Source organism: Bos indicus x Bos taurus, chromosome X, assembly GCF_003369695.1.
Source record: "Bos indicus x Bos taurus breed Angus x Brahman F1 hybrid chromosome X, Bos_hybrid_MaternalHap_v2.0, whole genome shotgun sequence".
Lineage (NCBI taxonomy): Eukaryota > Metazoa > Chordata > Mammalia > Artiodactyla > Bovidae > Bos > Bos indicus x Bos taurus.
Genome location: NC_040105.1, coordinates 58,161,227 through 58,178,171, shown reverse-complemented (window position 1 = coordinate 58,178,171; position 16,945 = coordinate 58,161,227). Strand labels below are relative to the sequence as shown.

At 47.3% G+C, this 16,945-nt stretch overlaps 2 protein-coding genes across 5 annotated transcripts in view; one reads left to right on the top strand and one right to left on the bottom strand.

Annotated features, from left to right (window-relative positions):
- Nucleotides 1–5,262: 5,262 nt before the first annotated feature.
- ARAF (A-Raf proto-oncogene, serine/threonine kinase) lies at nt 5,263–15,851 on the top strand. Of its 3 annotated transcripts, none has more exons than XM_027533004.1 (16): nt 5,263–5,448; nt 7,105–7,259; nt 7,403–7,506; nt 8,293–8,395; nt 8,479–8,633; nt 8,746–8,844; nt 10,277–10,418; nt 10,523–10,550; nt 10,630–10,775; nt 10,870–11,072; nt 12,700–12,876; nt 12,978–13,024; nt 13,512–13,630; nt 13,866–13,997; nt 14,963–15,097; nt 15,288–15,851. In XM_027533004.1, the coding sequence occupies exons 2-16, from the start codon at nt 7,164–7,166 to the stop codon at nt 15,420–15,422; spliced, it is 1,821 nt and encodes a 606-aa protein (XP_027388805.1). In that variant the 5' UTR covers nt 5,263–5,448; nt 7,105–7,163; the 3' UTR covers nt 15,423–15,851. The 3 variants fall into 3 exon arrangements, with proteins under 3 accessions (XP_027388805.1, XP_027388803.1, XP_027388804.1); XM_027533002.1 differs by having other exon boundaries at nt 10,262–10,418; XM_027533003.1 differs by lacking the exon at nt 5,263–5,448 and adding an exon at nt 6,918–7,014 and having other exon boundaries at nt 10,262–10,418.
- SYN1 (synapsin I) overlaps nt 15,846–16,945 on the bottom strand; it is a 55,095-nt gene continuing 53,995 nt past the window's right edge. Inside the window, exon 13 of one of the 2 annotated variants that reach the window (XM_027532997.1) lies at nt 15,846–16,918. In XM_027532997.1, the coding sequence (XP_027388798.1) occupies nt 16,783–16,918 (136 nt within the window). In that variant the 3' untranslated portion in view covers nt 15,846–16,782. The remainder of the gene's footprint in view (nt 16,919–16,945) is intronic. The other variant, XM_027532998.1, reaches the window with a different exon arrangement.

The window sequence follows — 16,945 nt, the reverse complement described above, 5'->3', positions numbered from 1 at the left end:
TTTGCTTTGATATTTTATTAATATTGGCGGTGATGATAGTGATAATAGGAGTAGCTAACAATTACTGCACAGCCAGTATGCACCAGGAACTTGATATAGTTTGATATAGATTAGTTCACAGAATTTTACAACAACTCTATCACGGAAGTACTTTTTAAAAATATATTAAAGATAAGGAAACCGAGACATAGAGAAAGGAAATAATTCATCCAAGGTCATGCTATTACATACCAGGACATGGAGATACTCACACACTCCAATTAGACAAAAGGTCAACTCCTAAGGCATTCTGGGTAACTTCAGAATTGATTTTCTCATACCACATGATGTGACACATTTATATGGGTAGCACAAAAACTATGAGGAATTTTTATATACATGTGTGTGCTAAATGGTTTCAGTCATATCTGACGTTTTGCGATCCTATGGATTGTAGCCCGCCAGGCTCCTTGATCCACAGGATTTCCCAGGAAAGAGTACTGGAATGGGTAGCCTTTCCCTTCTCCAGGGCATCTTCCCCACCCAGGGATCGAACCCAAGTCTCCTGCATTGCAGGTGGATTCTTTAGTCTGAGACACCAGGGAAGCCATCCCCTTTTATATATACAAATGACTAAATATAATACATATGTCAATGATGATATAGCAAAGACCACATGTTGGTCATTTATGCAGAAATAATGAAAATTTATTTGGAGCATATTTATCTGAAATCTAATTTACAATGGTTTTACAAATTGAATAAAAATTTATTAAATAACTGTGAGGTAAACCTACAGATATTAAACTCTTTTTTTTCACCCTTGATGGGCCTGTGGATCAGCGTACATGTGTTTGGAATAAATATGCTAACCTTGAGAATTTTTTTACCAAATGCATTTCTGATCAAAACCAAAAGCAGACATTTCAGGACCACTTCCTTTGGGGAAATTGCTTTTTGTTTGTTTAATTAATTGATTAAAATAAAAAAATAATTGCTGACCATATTGAATTGCAGTCCCTACGGAGGGAGCTACCATGGAGGGTCAGAGGTGTTTGTCACTGTTATAGCATCTCAAAGATGGCTCCACTGATCAGTTTGTAGATTTATATTGATCCCTTTGCTCAACTATTGAGTATTTTCATATTTGAATTTTGCTTTATTTCTGAGAAATAAACATACCCACCAAAGGATTTCCTTATCAGAGTAAACTTAAATTACAAGGCTGTTATTTGGTTTATTTTTTTACCCAGCTTTATTGAGAAATAATTTATCTTTTTTAAAACTCATCTGATCCTTGGGTTTGGAAATTGAAAATATATAAAACTGCACATTTGATTTTACAAAAACACAGAAGTATATGTATAATATAAGGAACTTTAAAAAAATTTAAGAACCCTGTCTGTTGGTTTAATAGTGTGGTTTCCATCAATTTGGTTCACAGAGATAGCAAATTAAAATTACCACCCATTGCATTTTGTAGGACATTTTAATAAGGAATATTAATGTTACAAGTAGCATTTCAGTTCACTTGTAAATTTCCCACACCTCTGACCCCGAGGTTGTAGATTAAAAAAATCTCTTCAAGGAATATTCAGAAGTGGAAATTTCCATACTCTGCTGTAGATGGAACAACTACAATTGCATTGGCACTCATTTAAAAGCAACATTAAATTGCTGGTTAGTAGCAAGACTCAGTCCAGCACCACCTCCCATTGGCTGGGACCGCCCAAAACCCACCTCCTATGCCTAACTACTGGTCTGTCAGTGGCTCCTAGGTCTGGATGGCCTCTCTTTTTTCACTCTTAAACGCTGGCGGTGAGGTAGGGCCTATCAATGGCCCCAGGCATCCCAAAGCCCGCCCTCCACTCCATCGCCGTTAGTTGATCTCGCTGCCTGTCGGAGGCCTTGGGCTCAAAGTGACTCCCTTCAGAAGAGCCAACAGTTGAGGACGCTGAGTCAGGGCTTTGGGACACTTAGCAAATTTTGAATTGTCGCTCAGCAAAATGTATATGCAGTCACATGTGAGGTACATGACTGAAATCGTGTTAGTTTGGGATGGATTTTGAGTGAGCCTATGACTCTTTGGAGAGAAAGGATTACCCTTGAGTGAGCCTCGCCTCCTCCCCACCTCCTCCCTACACAGCACCTGTGCAGTGAGCTTACCCTGGAATTTTGCTCATCTTTTTGTAAACGTTGAGCAACGGAGTCAGAAATCTGTGTTCAAATACTGCCTAGAAATTAAAGTTTTTAAACAAATTAAATAATATTTAGATGAACTGAAATCTAAAATACACTCTCCCCATCCATGAAATTATTCTTTCTCCTGGTAAGCATTTTGGAGCCCTTCACTGAGCTCCAACTGAAGTTGTTCCTGACCCTATGTGGTGCTGAGGTTGCCACCAGGGCTCCTGCACTGGGAAATGGGGTGCCTGGTCCAGGGATTCAATTTCAGAATAGTGAATTTTTTTTTTTTAAATCCTCTAACCAATTAGAATTTATAAGAAATCAAACGTTTAGAATTACTTTTGAAGCCATTTTTTTTTGCCATGAATTTTTTAAAATCAAGGTATATTTTACATACAATAAATATGCCCATTTGCAGGGAATTCCCTGGTGGTGCAGTGGTTAAGAATCCCTCTTCCAATGCAGGAGATGAGGGTTCTGTCCCTGGTCAGGGAACTACGACGCCACATGTGAGGGTCAACGAAGCCCACATGGCCACAACCACTGAGCCTGCAAGCCACAACTAGGGACTCTGTGTGTCTCAAAGTTCCCGTGTGCAGCAACTAAGACCTGATGAAGCCAAAAATAAAACTACAATATCATAAATAAACATGCCCATTTTCAGTACAGATTTCAATGAGTTTTGACAAATGCATACTGAACAGCCCAATCACCTCCAAAAGCTCCTTCATGCTCATTCCAATCATTCTTCCCCAAGACAACAACTACAGATTACTTTTCCTGGCTTAGAATTTCATACAGATGGAATAATAACAGCATTTCTCTTTTGTCTGTGGCTTCTTTCACTCACCCTTATGTTTATGAGCTTCATAGACATATGAAGTACTTTGTCTCTTTCATTTGGTAAATAGTATTCTATGATCCCATTGTTGTGTTTGTCAGTTCTTAAGTTGTTGGACTTCTGAGATGTTTCCAGTTTTTTGCTATCATGAAGAAAGCTAATGTGGGATTTCCCTGATGTCCAGTGGCAAAGACTACACTCCCAATGCAGGGGGCCCGGGTTCCATCCCTGGTTGGGGAATTAGCTCCCACATGCCTCAACTGAGAGTTCAAATGCTGCACCTAAAGATCTCGCCTGCCACAACGAAGATAGAAGAACTCACGTGCTGCAACTAAGACCTGGCACAATCAAATAAACATACAAATTTTTTTTTTTTTAAGAGAAAGCCAATATGAACATTTGGGCACAAGTTTTTTTGTGTGTGTGAACATATTGCAGTAGTATGCTGTGGCTGGCTCACCACAGTCAATTTTGCCAATCTCTTCTCAGCTCTGGTTCTGTGATGTCATATTAGTACACAGTTTGAAATAAGCCAAGATGGGAGTATTTATACCATAGTTGGCAATCGCTACAAATTAGAGCTTTATTTCCCTGGAGAGCTGGTTGGTAAACATATACCAGCACACCATCGGACATATTTGTTTTCATTGTTTTTTCCTTTTTTTAGAGTAAATACCTAGGAGTGAAATTGCTGGACTGCATGATGTATCTATGTTTGACTTTATATGAAGCTGCCAAACTGTTTTCAAAGTGGTGTAACATTTTACACTCCCAAAAGCAACGTATGAAAGTTCCAGTTGCTCCACATTCTCATCAGTGCATGGTATTGTCAGTCTTAATTTTAGCCATTGAATGAAGATCTGAATAGAAGAGGGGTGATGGGAAATGGAGGTTATATGGCAGCCCAGTAAGCCATACATTTGTTTTCTCTTCTTACAGACGGAGAAAGCCCTCAAATAAATACAAGTAGAAGCATGTTGGGATCCCCTCACATAATACCCTTTCTCTGATGTTCCCATTTCACTGCAGAGGAATGTTGATGCTACCAAGGGGAGAAGGTGGTCACTTCAAACATAACAGGCCATGTTCATGATGTTGGGGAATAATTAAAAATAAAATCTCGTGCCAACTCAATGAATTCTCTCCACAAAGGTAGAAAAGAATGAACTGGTTTTATTATCGAGTAAGCATTAAAACAGGCAGTGAAGTGTATTACAAACAATTCACTAAAGTGACTTAGGAGAAAGTAACCTCATCCTTTTATATACCCAGGCACTTACAACCCATTTCATACATGTTCTTAAGACATGATAACTTGCCTTCAAGAGAACTTGACAGCACTATTTGCTACACACAGTTCATCTCAAATTTATCTGGTTATTGGTGTAGCCATCTGCCTTTAGGCAAAGGAAAAACAAAACACATATCTCTCTGACAAACAGCGACTTGGAGCCAGCCGCCTAGGTCAAATTCCTAGGGACCAGAAGATAGGGCGCTATCTCCGCTGACATTCACATTTCAAAGAGATGGCTCCCAGGTCCTCAAGAACGACATTCCTGAGTTGTAAAACTGGCAGGAGGCCTATTTAGCTTTTATTAAAAGGAGTTACATACATCTTGAAGGGAGGGAGAAAAAATTTACAATTTAAAGTTTTCTAAGGGAACTACACCAAGAAAAGGGAAGATGGAAAGTCTCATTTGTAACACCAGAGACTATTTGACTTTTAAAAACTTTGTGTTTACCCTACAATACCTCCACACGCTTCCCAGCGTTATGCACCATTCCAGGTCCACAACTCCCCTTCACGTCTAGGATTAGTCTTTCAAAACCCGTATCAACTCCATTCCTAAAGGAAGGAAGCCTCCGCCACTGCTAGGGTAAGACCTCCAGCCCCGGCTACACTAGAGACTCGCTGTTATCAAAAGCTATGACTACAGTCTCTCAATTGGAAAACGTTGCAGATGGTTGGTGTGATTCCAACCCATTTCAAAGACGGTAAAACTGAGACCCAGGAATGGTACTTAGGGCACTGGGTCACTGGAGCAAAAAGAGCGCTTAAGGATCCCCCACCCATTTTCGGGAACCCCTAAAGTCAGCCCCAAGTGACCAAAAAAAAAATAAAAGCCCTGCCTTATTCCATTGCGGCAAGATTGGGGTTAAAACCCTTGGCACGCAGGTCTTTTCCCGACTGCGCCTGCGCGAATCCGGACGAGCGAATTTGCCCTAGACCCTGACGTTTCAGGCAGCCTCTCCTAATCCGGAACACGACCCACATTCCGCCGGCCCTGCCTTGACAGGCGTGTACCTAATCCAATAAGGATGGAGGACTGAATCCTCCGGAGCCAATGGCCAAAGTCCGAGGGGCGGTGGAGGCGGACTCTGTAAGGAAACAAGAAGACAGGCCCAAGATGGAGGCGGCGGTGGCTGTAGCGGCGTGACAGGTGAGGGCGGGCCCGGTAGGGTTAGGTTTCTGGAGCTACTGTTGGGCACGGGTAGGGAGCCGGGAACGAAAGCTCAGCTCCAGGATGACTGCGCCTGGGCCCTGACGCCCCCCACCCGGAACCGGAGGAATGGTTTGACCCGGGGCGAAACCATTGTCGACGGCGGGGGGGCGGATTGGAATGGGTGCAAGGCTGCGGGGGATGGTTTCGCCCGTCGCGTGTGGCAGCGCGCCTGCGCAAAGCTGGAAGGCCCTCGGTGGGCGGAGCCGGGCCGAATGTGGCTTGGGTTGTGGTATCTGTCTTGTGGAGTTCTTCTTAATCTCTTTAAGGTATCTGATGCCCATTCCTTACCAACAACGGGGAATGCGTGAAGACACGGCTCATTCCTCGCTTTCCTTATTCTGGATCAATGTCTAACCCAATAGGAGAATGTTTGAGGATTCTCACATTCCTCCTCTTTAACCCTCTCCAGCCTCCATCCATTATCACTAGTAATATGTCTGCGACCCTTTCATTAGCTGTCAAGGAGAATTTTGGAGCGCCCTCTGCCTCATCTACGCCTTACCCCTGCTTATCTCACCTCAGCCACATCTGGTGATTCTCGATAACCCTCATTTCCCCCATTACAATGTCTGGTGATACCTGTTATCCACTCTTCCTCCCATTACAGTCTCTCAGTTCAGTTCAGTCGCTCAGTCGTGTCCGACTCTGCGACCCTATGGACTGCAGCATGCCAGGCCTCCCATCACCAACTCTGGAGTTTACCCAAACTCATGTCCATTGAGTCGGTGATGCCATCCAACCATCTCATCCTCTGTCGTCCCCTTCTCCGTCTGCCTTAAATCTTTCCCAGCATCAGGGTCTTTTCAAATGAGTCAGCTCTTCGCATCAGGTGGCCAAAGCATTGGAGTTTCAGCTTCAACATCAGTCCTTCCAATGAACACTCAGGACTGATCTCCTTTGGGATGGACTGGTTGGATCTCTTTGCAGTCCAGGGGACTCCTTACAGACTCCTTACAGTCTCTAGTGATGACTATTACATCTCCCCTCAGCATAGTGTCTTTGAGCCTTTATGAACTCCCTATCACAGTCTGGTGACTCCCATTAGGCACCTAGCACAGTACCTGTGAACCTACTGTCATTACAGTCCAGGGCTTTGGGATGCCCACAATGTCCTTACAAATACTGTTTGGTGCAATTTCCATTTTCCCCAAGCTAAGGGCAGTGTCTGATGATCCTCGGTTAGTTCCCCATCACCCTGTCTGACTCCTCCCACACCACAGTATCTGGTAACCCCCTTCTCCATTCAAAAGCCAGGACAGCCTGTTCATGTCCATTATGTACTTGACACGCCCCAGTGTAGTGCGTGCTGACTTCCCCATTAGTCCCCAGCACAGAGACTTATGTACTCCTATGCCCTGCGGGACAGTGTGTGCTGCCTCTCACTATGTCCTACCCCCACCCCTCCCCACCCCGCCCTGTGCAGTGAATCTGAGACCTTGGCACTTAAGCATGAGACAAACAACTGGAGGGGCTGAGCAGAGGAGGAACTGGATCCCTTGAGCGGTGTGGAAATAAGATTGAATTTTTTGTCCTCTGCTACTTTGCTTCCATACTATCATTATAGGACCTCTGAATTCTTCCTCTGTCTTTTAGGAGCCCCATGGCACCTACCCAGCCCCACCTTAGCCCATCTTGACAAAGTCCTAGGCTCCATGGAGCCACCACGGGGCCCCCCTGCTAACGGGGCCGAGCCCTCCCGGTCAGTGGGCACCGTCAAAGTGTACCTGCCCAACAAGCAGCGCACGGTGGTGAGTCTGATGGGAGCAAAACTGGCTGGGGGTGGGCATGGACCTAGTTGTAAATCTGGGATAAGAAATGTGACAAGGGCTGGGAGAGTCCACTGGGGACCCCTCTGGGTGCTGACTCCTTACATGTGTGCACATACACACAGGTGACTGTCCGGGATGGCATGAGTGTCTATGACTCTCTAGACAAGGCACTCAAGGTGCGGGGTCTCAATCAAGATTGCTGTGTGGTTTACCGGCTCATCAAGGGGTAAGTGTGGCTCTCCCACCCTCAACTGGGTGCCCAGCCTTCCACCCCCTTCTCAGAGTCATCCGACTCCTCCACTCTGCTGTGCAGTCTCTGTTAGTCTTCCCTTCATTTGGTGAATCCATGAGTCCATCCAGCTTTTGTCTTATTGCTTCATTAGTTTATTGGCCTGTAAGGTCAGTGATTCATTTTCTTCTTAGATCGTGAGTCCTCACCATGCTCCGTCGTCTGCTCCCGGAATTCATCTGTTTCATTCTTTCACTGTTTTATCAACTTGTCAACTCCCTCCTTCCTCCGTCTCCTCATTCTCTGTCTGCTGTGTGGGCCTTGCTGACCTTCCAGTTATTCCTCTGTTTTAGAGTTCCTTAACTTTTGTATTCAGTTCACACATTGCTTTTTTTTTTTTTCACGCATTGCTTTTTATTTGTTATTTCAGTGCCTTACCAGCTGCTTTGTCAGGGGCTTGCTTAGCACCTCTGAGATTTAGTTGTTTCTTCACTGTCTCATTTCCTCCTCCTCTTGTAGCTAAGAACATGGACTCTTCACACTGTCCTTCCACTCACAGTCCCTTGTGGCTCTGGGCAAGTCATTTCATCCCTCTTTGCCTCAGTTTCCCCATACATAAATAGGGGTAAGGATAGTACTGGTTCCTAGAGTTACCATACTAAAAATGCAACATGTCATCTATTCTTCCATGGATGGCAGGCTTGTAAGGACTTTTGGTGGGTTCCCTTCCTCCTTGTGGCCCCTGGCCACCCTCCCACTCACTCCCTTCCATGCCTTCTGCAGGCGAAAGACAGTCACCGCCTGGGACACAGCCATTGCTCCCCTGGATGGCGAGGAGCTCATTGTGGAGGTCCTCGAAGACGTCCCCCTGACCATGCACAATTTTGTGAGTGGAGAGTGGGGGCAGACCGTGGGCATGGCGGGAGAGTCCGTGACCAGGCTTCAACCTTCTCTACTCTGTGGCAACAGGTACGGAAGACGTTCTTCAGCCTGGCCTTTTGTGACTTCTGCCTTAAGTTTCTGTTCCATGGCTTCCGCTGCCAAACCTGTGGATACAAGTTCCACCAGCATTGTTCCTCCAAGGTCCCCACAGTCTGTGTCGACATGAGTACCAACCGCCGACAGTGAGCCTGGCCTGGGGTGGGTGGGGAGATGGGGAGGACAGAGGCCCAGCCACAAGGCTTTTACAGACAGCTGACCCATGTTCCCTTGCTTTATACCCCAAATGCCCTCAAGGTTCTACCACAGTGTCCAGGATTTGTCCGGAAGCTCCAGACAGCACGAGGTTCCCTCAAACCGCCCCCTGAATGAGCCGCTCACCCCTCAGAGTCCCAGGTAGGGGATGCCTTAGCTGAAGGGCTACTGTCAGAAGAAAAAGATCTGGAGGCCTCGGTAGAGATCAAGCTATACTTAATTCTTTTGTCTACTCAATGAACATTTAGTGAGCACCTACAAGTGTAAGTAAGGGTATGGAGCTGTGGGGCCTCAGGCAAGTTCCCTAGTCTCGCTGGACCTTAGTTTTCTTATTTGTAAGGAAAGGATAATGATACTTTTACCACATAGGGTTCTGGTGTGGATTAAATAAAGTGGGTCCAATGCTTAGAACATGATCTAGCACAGGATAAGTTCTTCTTATTAATTATAATATATATCTATGTATATATTATCTAACTACTTTGTTAATTTTTCCAGGATAACCATGCTCAAGCCTTTCTACTTTGGAATACATATTATTTTTCTCATAAATTCACTTTTACTTCTCCTTTAAGTATAATAATACTATAATATATTTTAATATTGAAATATACTATCACTCTAATATATCATGTTTATATGATATGCATTTTATATGTATATGTATTTTATAATGTCAATATCTATATGATATTTATGCTATTGTATTATGTGTTATGTTGATAATATTTTTGTATAATGTATAATATTAAACATTTTTATGTAATATATAAAATAGTAAAGTTAGGGCATTATGTTATTTTTAATTATGGGCACATGTGAATTAATTATCTATGAATTGCATTTCAGGATAGTGAAGAAAACATTAAGAAATATTTTTATAACATTATAATATATTTAATATATATCATATATAACACATGTATGTATGTAACATTAACATTATTATATGTACATGTAAAGTATTGCCATTTTAATATAGATAACATTGTATATTACATAATGCATACTATATTTGAGTACTGCATATAGTTATACAATATTACATATTGCTCTTCCCCTACTAACTGTGTGGCTTGCTGTCCTTCCTTTAAGTCTTTGCTCAAATGTCGCTTGCTCAGAGAAGCCTTTCCTGACATGATCAGGGACACTTCTTGTCTTCTTATGTTGCTTTATTTTTTGCTTTATTGCTTCTATCACCATTGAATATATGAAATATTATTTGTTTTTTATTTGTCTCTCTCCCTACTGCAGTTAGTCCCATGAGGGCGAGAACCTTTGTTTTTCATTTCTTTTTTTTTTAATTTAAAAATTTTAGTACAGTTTAAATCAGCATGTGTGTAGAACCTTTATTTGTTTTGTCCACAGTTTTATTTCCACTGTCTAGAACGGTATCTGGAACACAGCCGGCAGTTAGTCAGTGTTTCTTAAACAAATGCATAATAGTAATGACAGTGGACATTTACTCTGTGTGAGCTAAACACATACCTAGGAAGGGGCAGTGGGTTGGGGGGGGCATTCTACTGGTTCTGTCATTCACTCAACAGTGATTTCACAGCCTTTCCCCTGCCAGCTCCTGCACCCAGCACCGCGACCCCGAGCACTTCTCCTTCCCTGCCCAGGCCAACACCCCTCTCCAGCGCATCCGCTCCACATCCACCCCCAATGTCCACATGGTCAGCACCACAGCCCCCATGGACTCCGGCCTCATCCAGGTTGGTGTTGAGGCAGGCGGTCACCAGGGAGCACGAGGCAGAGGGGAGGGCCATTCCTGTTGTCCTCCATGTCCTCTCTCTGACTCCCAGCCCTCTTCTTCCAGCTCACTGGCCAGAATTTCAACACTGATGGTGAGCCTCCCGCTGCCTGTGCCCTGAGCCCCCAACCCCACCCCACCCAGCTCCACTCACATCCTCTCTGTAACTGCAGCTGCTGGGAATAGAGGTGGTGGTGATGGAGCCCCCCGGGGGAGCCCCAGCCCAGCCAGTGTGTCCTCGGGAAGGAAGTCCCCACATTCCAAGTCCCCATCAGAGCAGCGGGAACGGAAGTCGTTGGCTGATGACAAGAAGAAAGTGGTGAGCTCCAGGGGACACCTTTGGTGGGGGCACCACAGGCTGAGTGATGAGGGGTGTGGGCAGGCCCCTGAGATGCCGCCCATGTGGCCCACAGAAGAATTTGGGGTACCGGGACTCGGGCTATTACTGGGAGGTGCCACCCAGTGAGGTGCAGTTGCTGAAGAGGATCGGGACGGGCTCGTTTGGCACCGTGTTTCGCGGGCGGTGGCATGGTGATGTGGCCGTGAAGGTGCTCAAGGTGGCCCAACCCACAGCTGAGCAGGCCCAGGCCTTCAAGAACGAGATGCAGGTGCTCAGGTGAGACTGCTCGTGTGTGTGGATGGGGCGGGGGCGGCAGGCACGGCCTCCGTGCCTCTCTGGGGAAAGGCCCTGCTGGGGGTGCTTCCTCACATCCCCCATGTTTATGTTGGGTTATAACCATAATAGAAGTTGTTTCTTTATCAGAGAAGTGCCTTTCCCCTCTGGGAAACGGGTATGTTTAAAGGACCTCTGATGAGGCTGTTTGTGTAAATACTGATGTTAATTAATGGCCCTGCCTCCAAAATGTGACTCTTTTTGCTTGCCTCTTGTGAAATGAGTATCACTGCAGTGTTACTGTATGTACTGACATCAATAGCATAATGTTAGTTAACTGCATCTCCTGGCAGCCTGGCGGCCTCTGCTTGTTCTACACCATTAGTATGTGTTTACTGTGTTATATTCATGTTATTAATTATAATAATACTATTCTTTAAAGAACAGTATTAAAACTATGATAAGCATAATTTAATCATTGTTTGGTTAATGATTGTGATTGCTCTGCTTAATGTATCATTCCTACTATATTAATTCGTTCACACTGAGAAGCCCTGGTGCTCCCTTTTGTCACCCTAGTTACTACCACTCTTGGGGTTGCTGGTGTGGGCTTTCCCCTCTTAACAAATGGACACAATTATGTTGCAGAGTTGATGTTTTCAGTCTCTGCTCCTTTCTGTCAAATGGCAGTGATTTGAACAGGCTGTGAATTTGCACTGTGTTTGTACTGAAACCATAACCTAACTGCTATGAAGAACTCATGTGCTGTTATCCACTCTGATGTGTGCAAAACTGTGGACCATCATTGATGTTCTTTGCATGTATGTTACCATTGTAACTGTAGTAATCCTTCTATAAGGAATGAAAGTTTTCTTCTAAATGAGGGTGGCTGTTCGTACATGACAGAGTTTCTCTCAGGTAGATCCAGGTACCCAGTAGCGATAACAGCAGGGACAGTGGTGTTTTTAGGGTGCTTGCTTGTGTTTGGCCATTCAGAGCACCTTACAGGTTATTACGTAGTCCTCCCAACGCCCGTGCCAGGTATCTCATAGAATAATCACAGTTTTTCAGTTAAGGAAAATGAGGCACAGAGAGCTTAAGTGTCCTCCCTGAGATTGCACAGTGAGTACCTGAGGAAGCCCGGATTAGAACATAATTTTAGTCCAAACCCCAAACTCTTTACCTCTAAGCCTATCATGGTTAACAGGACATAGTCACACATCACTGATGTTTTTACTCAGCAGTTATCAATGTTATGTTGATATATTGCTGATGAAGGTTGGCATTCCACTTTTTCATCTTATCTCAAATGGTCACAGGCTCAAGTCATGGTCATGGGTAGAGGTGTGGCAAGTTGGATGATTAAGATGCTCCTGGTCAGTAGGGAGTGAAGGGTTATCCCTCCCTCCTGCTTTTGTTGGGAGATTTGGATGAGGAAGTTCAGGATATAAATGCTCAGCCCAGTAAATAAATCTCAGAAATTCACTGAATCTGGCCATAGTCTGGTCCTGAGCCTCCTAAAAGACAGGGTGGAAATGATGGCAGAAGGCAGCAGTGAAAGCGCCCTTCCAAAGGCTCAGAAAGTTGCTGTTTGCCCTCCCTGCCCTGATACCGCCTGCCCCACCTGCAGGAAGACACGTCACGTCAACATCTTGCTGTTCATGGGCTTCATGACCCGGCCAGGATTTGCCATCATCACACAGTGGTGTGAGGGCTCCAGTCTCTACCACCACCTGCATGTGGCTGACACACGCTTCGACATGGTCCAGCTCATTGATGTGGCCCGCCAGACTGCTCAGGGCATGGAGTGAGTGTTCTGGCTCAGGGACTAGGGAAGGGGCTAGGGGGCTGGGGGTAGGGAGATGAGGTAGCCCCTAGACAGTCTGACACCTGCTTGTACCCCTACAGCTACCTCCATGCCAAGAACATCATCCACCGAGATCTCAAGTCTAACAGTATCTACCTGTCCCTCTGGGGCTGGGCTGGGGCAGACGGCACCAAACAGGATGAGGACTTAGAGGGATGGGTTTTGTGGGGGGGCCCTTCTGGGGGGCAAACAGGGAGGGGCACCTGTTGCATTTTCCTTTGCCAAGTGCCAGAGTTGTGGCTGGTTCAGGTGGTATTCTTTGGGACTCTGGTCAGGGTCTGAGGAGTGACAGTGGTGGAAGGCATTATGGGAGTTCCTGGTCAGTGTCACAGGCATGGTGAGTGTGGGTGCCATGAGAGGAGCTTCCTAGTCAGGAGTCGCAGGGGAGCCAAGTATAGGGAGTATTAATTAGAGCTCCCCTCCAAGTCAAGATTGTAGCTAGTTTGTGTGACACTGGGGGGCTTCCGGTTAGGATTAGAGGCAATGACTGGTGTGGAGGCGTCGATGAGAGCCTCCTAGTCAGGGCAAGAAGCATGGCTCTTGGGAGACCCTGTAGTGGCCCTTAACCCCGGTGGACATCTTCCTGCACGAGGGGCTTACGGTGAAGATCGGGGACTTCGGCCTGGCTACAGTAAAGACGCGGTGGAGTGGGGCCCAGCCCTTGGAGCAACCCTCGGGCTCTGTGCTATGGATGGTGAGTTGGACCAGGCTGGATTGGGGGTGTATAGGGACATGGGCTGCTGGGCTAAGATGTGGAAGGTGGAGTGGGGCCAGGGTTTCCTGCACCAGGTGTGGGTGTCTGGACCACTCATGCTTCACCTTGTGGGGGCGGCTCTGAGTTATACTCAGTGTGGCTGGTGGGATCTGGGCCTGCAGGTCAGTCACTTGCTGACCTGCACATTCCTTCTGCCCGGTCTGGTCTGCTGAAGGCAGCTGAGGTGATCCGTATGCAGGACCCGAACCCCTACAGCTTCCAGTCAGATGTCTACGCCTATGGGGTTGTGCTCTATGAGCTCATGACCGGCTCACTGCCTTACAGCCACATTGGCAGCCGAGACCAGGTGAGCCCCATACCTTACCTGCCTTATCCCAGGCCAAGGGATCCCCTTAGTCTCCAAACCTCAGATCTCCTTTGCACAGACCACCAACACCGCTCTGCCCCCAGAAACCCCAAATTTTCAGAGCTGAGGACTCCCAGACTCTTCTGGGTCTTCTGTACCCAGAATTATTTCCTTCACTCATATCCACTTCTCTGGGTCCTCAAAGTCCAGAATCTCCTGAGTCCCCTATACCCAGAATCCCCCACGTCCCCAAAAGTCCCCCTAGACACATACAGTCCTCTGACCTGGGTACTCAAACTCCTCAAAGCCCAGAATCCCATTTATCCCAGAAACAATCCCTTTGTGCTTCTGGAATCCCCACAGATACCCACAACCACTGAGGCCTTGGGTATTGGTCAAGCTCTAGGGCCCTTGAATCCACAATACTCGAGGCCCCAGACTCTCATATTTCTCCAGGTTCAAAGACTAGAATCTCCCAGGCCCTCAGAAACCCAAGATCCTCTAGGTTCCAGGTACCAATAGTCTTTGGGTCTTGAGCACTCACTGTCCTACAGGCCACTTGGACCCATAGTCCTCTCAGCCCTGGACCACTACAGAGATACAGGTTCCTGAGGACTACCAGCCTTTAACTCCTTGCAGACCCAGAACTTCATGTTTCCCCCAGGCTCAGTTCTTTCCAGGCCCCTAAGCCCCCTAGAAACCTGTGGACCCATAATCCTTTGGGCCCCAGACACTTAACCATCTTTGATTCCCCCAAGCTTAAATCCTTCTGTTCTGTTAAGCAGAGAATCCTTCCAAGTCCTCAGGGACCCAGAATCTCTAGATCCACCAGATACCCACAGTCCTCTGGGCCCCAATATCCAGAATACCCCAGTTCTCCCAAAAGGAGTCCCCGAGGTCCCTCAAGACCCAGAATTCCCTGGGCTTCCCAGCCCAGATCACCCCATTCCTGTCCCTTCTCCCAGATTATCTTTATGGTGGGCCGTGGCTATCTGTCCCCGGACCTCAGCAAAATCTCCAGCAATTGCCCCAAGGCCATGAGGCGCCTGCTGTCTGACTGCCTGAAGTTCCAGCGGGAGGAGCGGCCCCTTTTTCCCCAGGTGGGCTGAGGAGGAGGGCTGGACACCCTGGGGAGGGAGCCTCTGAGGAGCGAATGTGAATTGTGTGTGTTCAAGGCTCCGAAGTGTACAATGTGTGTGAGTGTGTGTTTCCCCTTTAGACTGGGGTTTGGGGGTGTTTGGATGCCCACGTGGCTCTGGACACCCCCTCCTCACCTGCCCCTGCCCCCAGATCCTGGCCACGATTGAGCTGCTGCAGCGGTCACTCCCCAAGATTGAGCGGAGTGCCTCCGAACCTTCCTTGCACCGTACCCAGGCTGATGAGTTGCCTGCCTGCCTACTCAGCGCAGCCCGCCTTGTGCCTTAGGCCCCACCCCCAGCCACCAGGGAGCCCATCTCAGCCTCCCATGCCAAGGAGCCCTTCCCACCAACCAATCAATGTTCTGTCTCTGCCCTGATACTGCCTCAGGATCCCCCATCCCTGCCCTGGGAGATGAGGGGTGCCCATGTACTTTTCCAGTTCCTCTGGAACTGGGGGACCCTTGGAGACCAAACCCATAATTTGGTTTCCTCTTGGCTTTGGGGATACTTTTAAATTCAGGAGCTCCTCCATCTCCAATGGCTGGGATTTGTGGCAAGAATTCCACTGAGCACCTCTCTGTAATTTGTGCCTGATGTGCCTTCCACTGGATTTTGGGGTCCCAGCACCCCATGTGGATTTGGGGGTCCCTCTGTCTCCTTTCCACCATTCAAGGACTCCCCTCTTTCTTCACCAAGAAGCACAGAATTCTGCTGGGCCTTTGCTTGTTTATTTTGCTTCCCGACTCTTCTCATGGGGTTCAGAGCCGCTGAAGGGTGAGGGTGAGTCCAGGCAAGGGTGGAGTTTGGGGGGAGGTGCGGATCACACAAACAGTGCCACTGCACGCATCACCACAGGCGGCACGATGAACGAGGACCACATATGCCAAGCACGGGCACGAGAGGAGGCCACGTCAGTCACAGACACAGACATCACGGCAAAGGTGGGGAAGTGGGAGACCACTGGCCTTCTGTGTGCACAGGATGCTGGGAGGATGGGTGGGGTTTGCATATTTAAAGACAGCTGTCAGAGGCAGGAAAGTGAGGCAGGGGTCCCTGGGGAACTGAGGGGTCCTAGCAGTGGGAGGAGCTCTCAGTGTGTTGAATGGGGTTGGGGGCAGGGAGGACTGAAGGGAAAACCTTGAGGGGCTTGGTGGGGACAGTTGAACAGGTGGATCCCCAGAGATGGGAAATCCAAAGAAAGGGTATCAAAGGGAGGGGTTTCTTAAGGATTGGGGAAATTTTGCTGGGGAACAAGGTGCACTGGAGAGCTCTGGGGGCAGGAGTGGGGTTTCCCAGGAATTTCAGGGCTCCAGGAGTGATTGCCTGGTGTTTGGAAGCTTCCAGGAAGGAAAATGCACTCGGAGGGTTGAGGTCTTCAGGGATCTGGAGGTTCTAAAACTGAGAAGTAGTTCTTGAGATGACTGAGAGTGGGTTTTTCAAAGGACGTGGGAATTCCAAATGTGAGGATTGGATTTAGGACCAGGAGTGAGGTTTCCCCAGGGACTTGAGCATTCTGAGGAGTGAGAAGAGGGATCTTGATGATCCAGGAGAGGACTTCTCAAGGGATGAGATTTCCAAAAGTGAGAAATAGATTCAAGGCCCAGACAGGGGTTTCCCAGGGATTTGGGGGTTCTCAGGGTAGGGTGTCAGTCGGAGAAGAGGCTTGCGAAAGACTTCCTCAGGCTGCGGATGGTCTCAGCTTTCACCTCGTCCTGGCTAAGGCTGGGCCTGGGCGGGGCTGGCTCTGGAAGGTTGAAGGCATTGGTCAGAGACTGGGATTTGCTAGAGAGAAACAAGGTGGAGGCGTGG

Bases quoted from the DNA above. Each gene is read 5' to 3' on its own strand.
- ARAF (XM_027533002.1), top strand. From the start codon at position 7,164: ATGGAGCCACCACGGGGCCCCCCTGCTAACGGGGCCGAGCCCTCCCGG. The intron at 10,551-10,629 runs GTGAGCCTCCCG...CTGTAACTGCAG, and splicing joins CCAGAATTTCAACACTGATG to CTGCTGGGAATAGAGGTGGT. The intron at 15,098-15,287 runs GTGGGCTGAGGA...CCCTGCCCCCAG, and splicing joins AGCGGCCCCTTTTTCCCCAG to ATCCTGGCCACGATTGAGCT.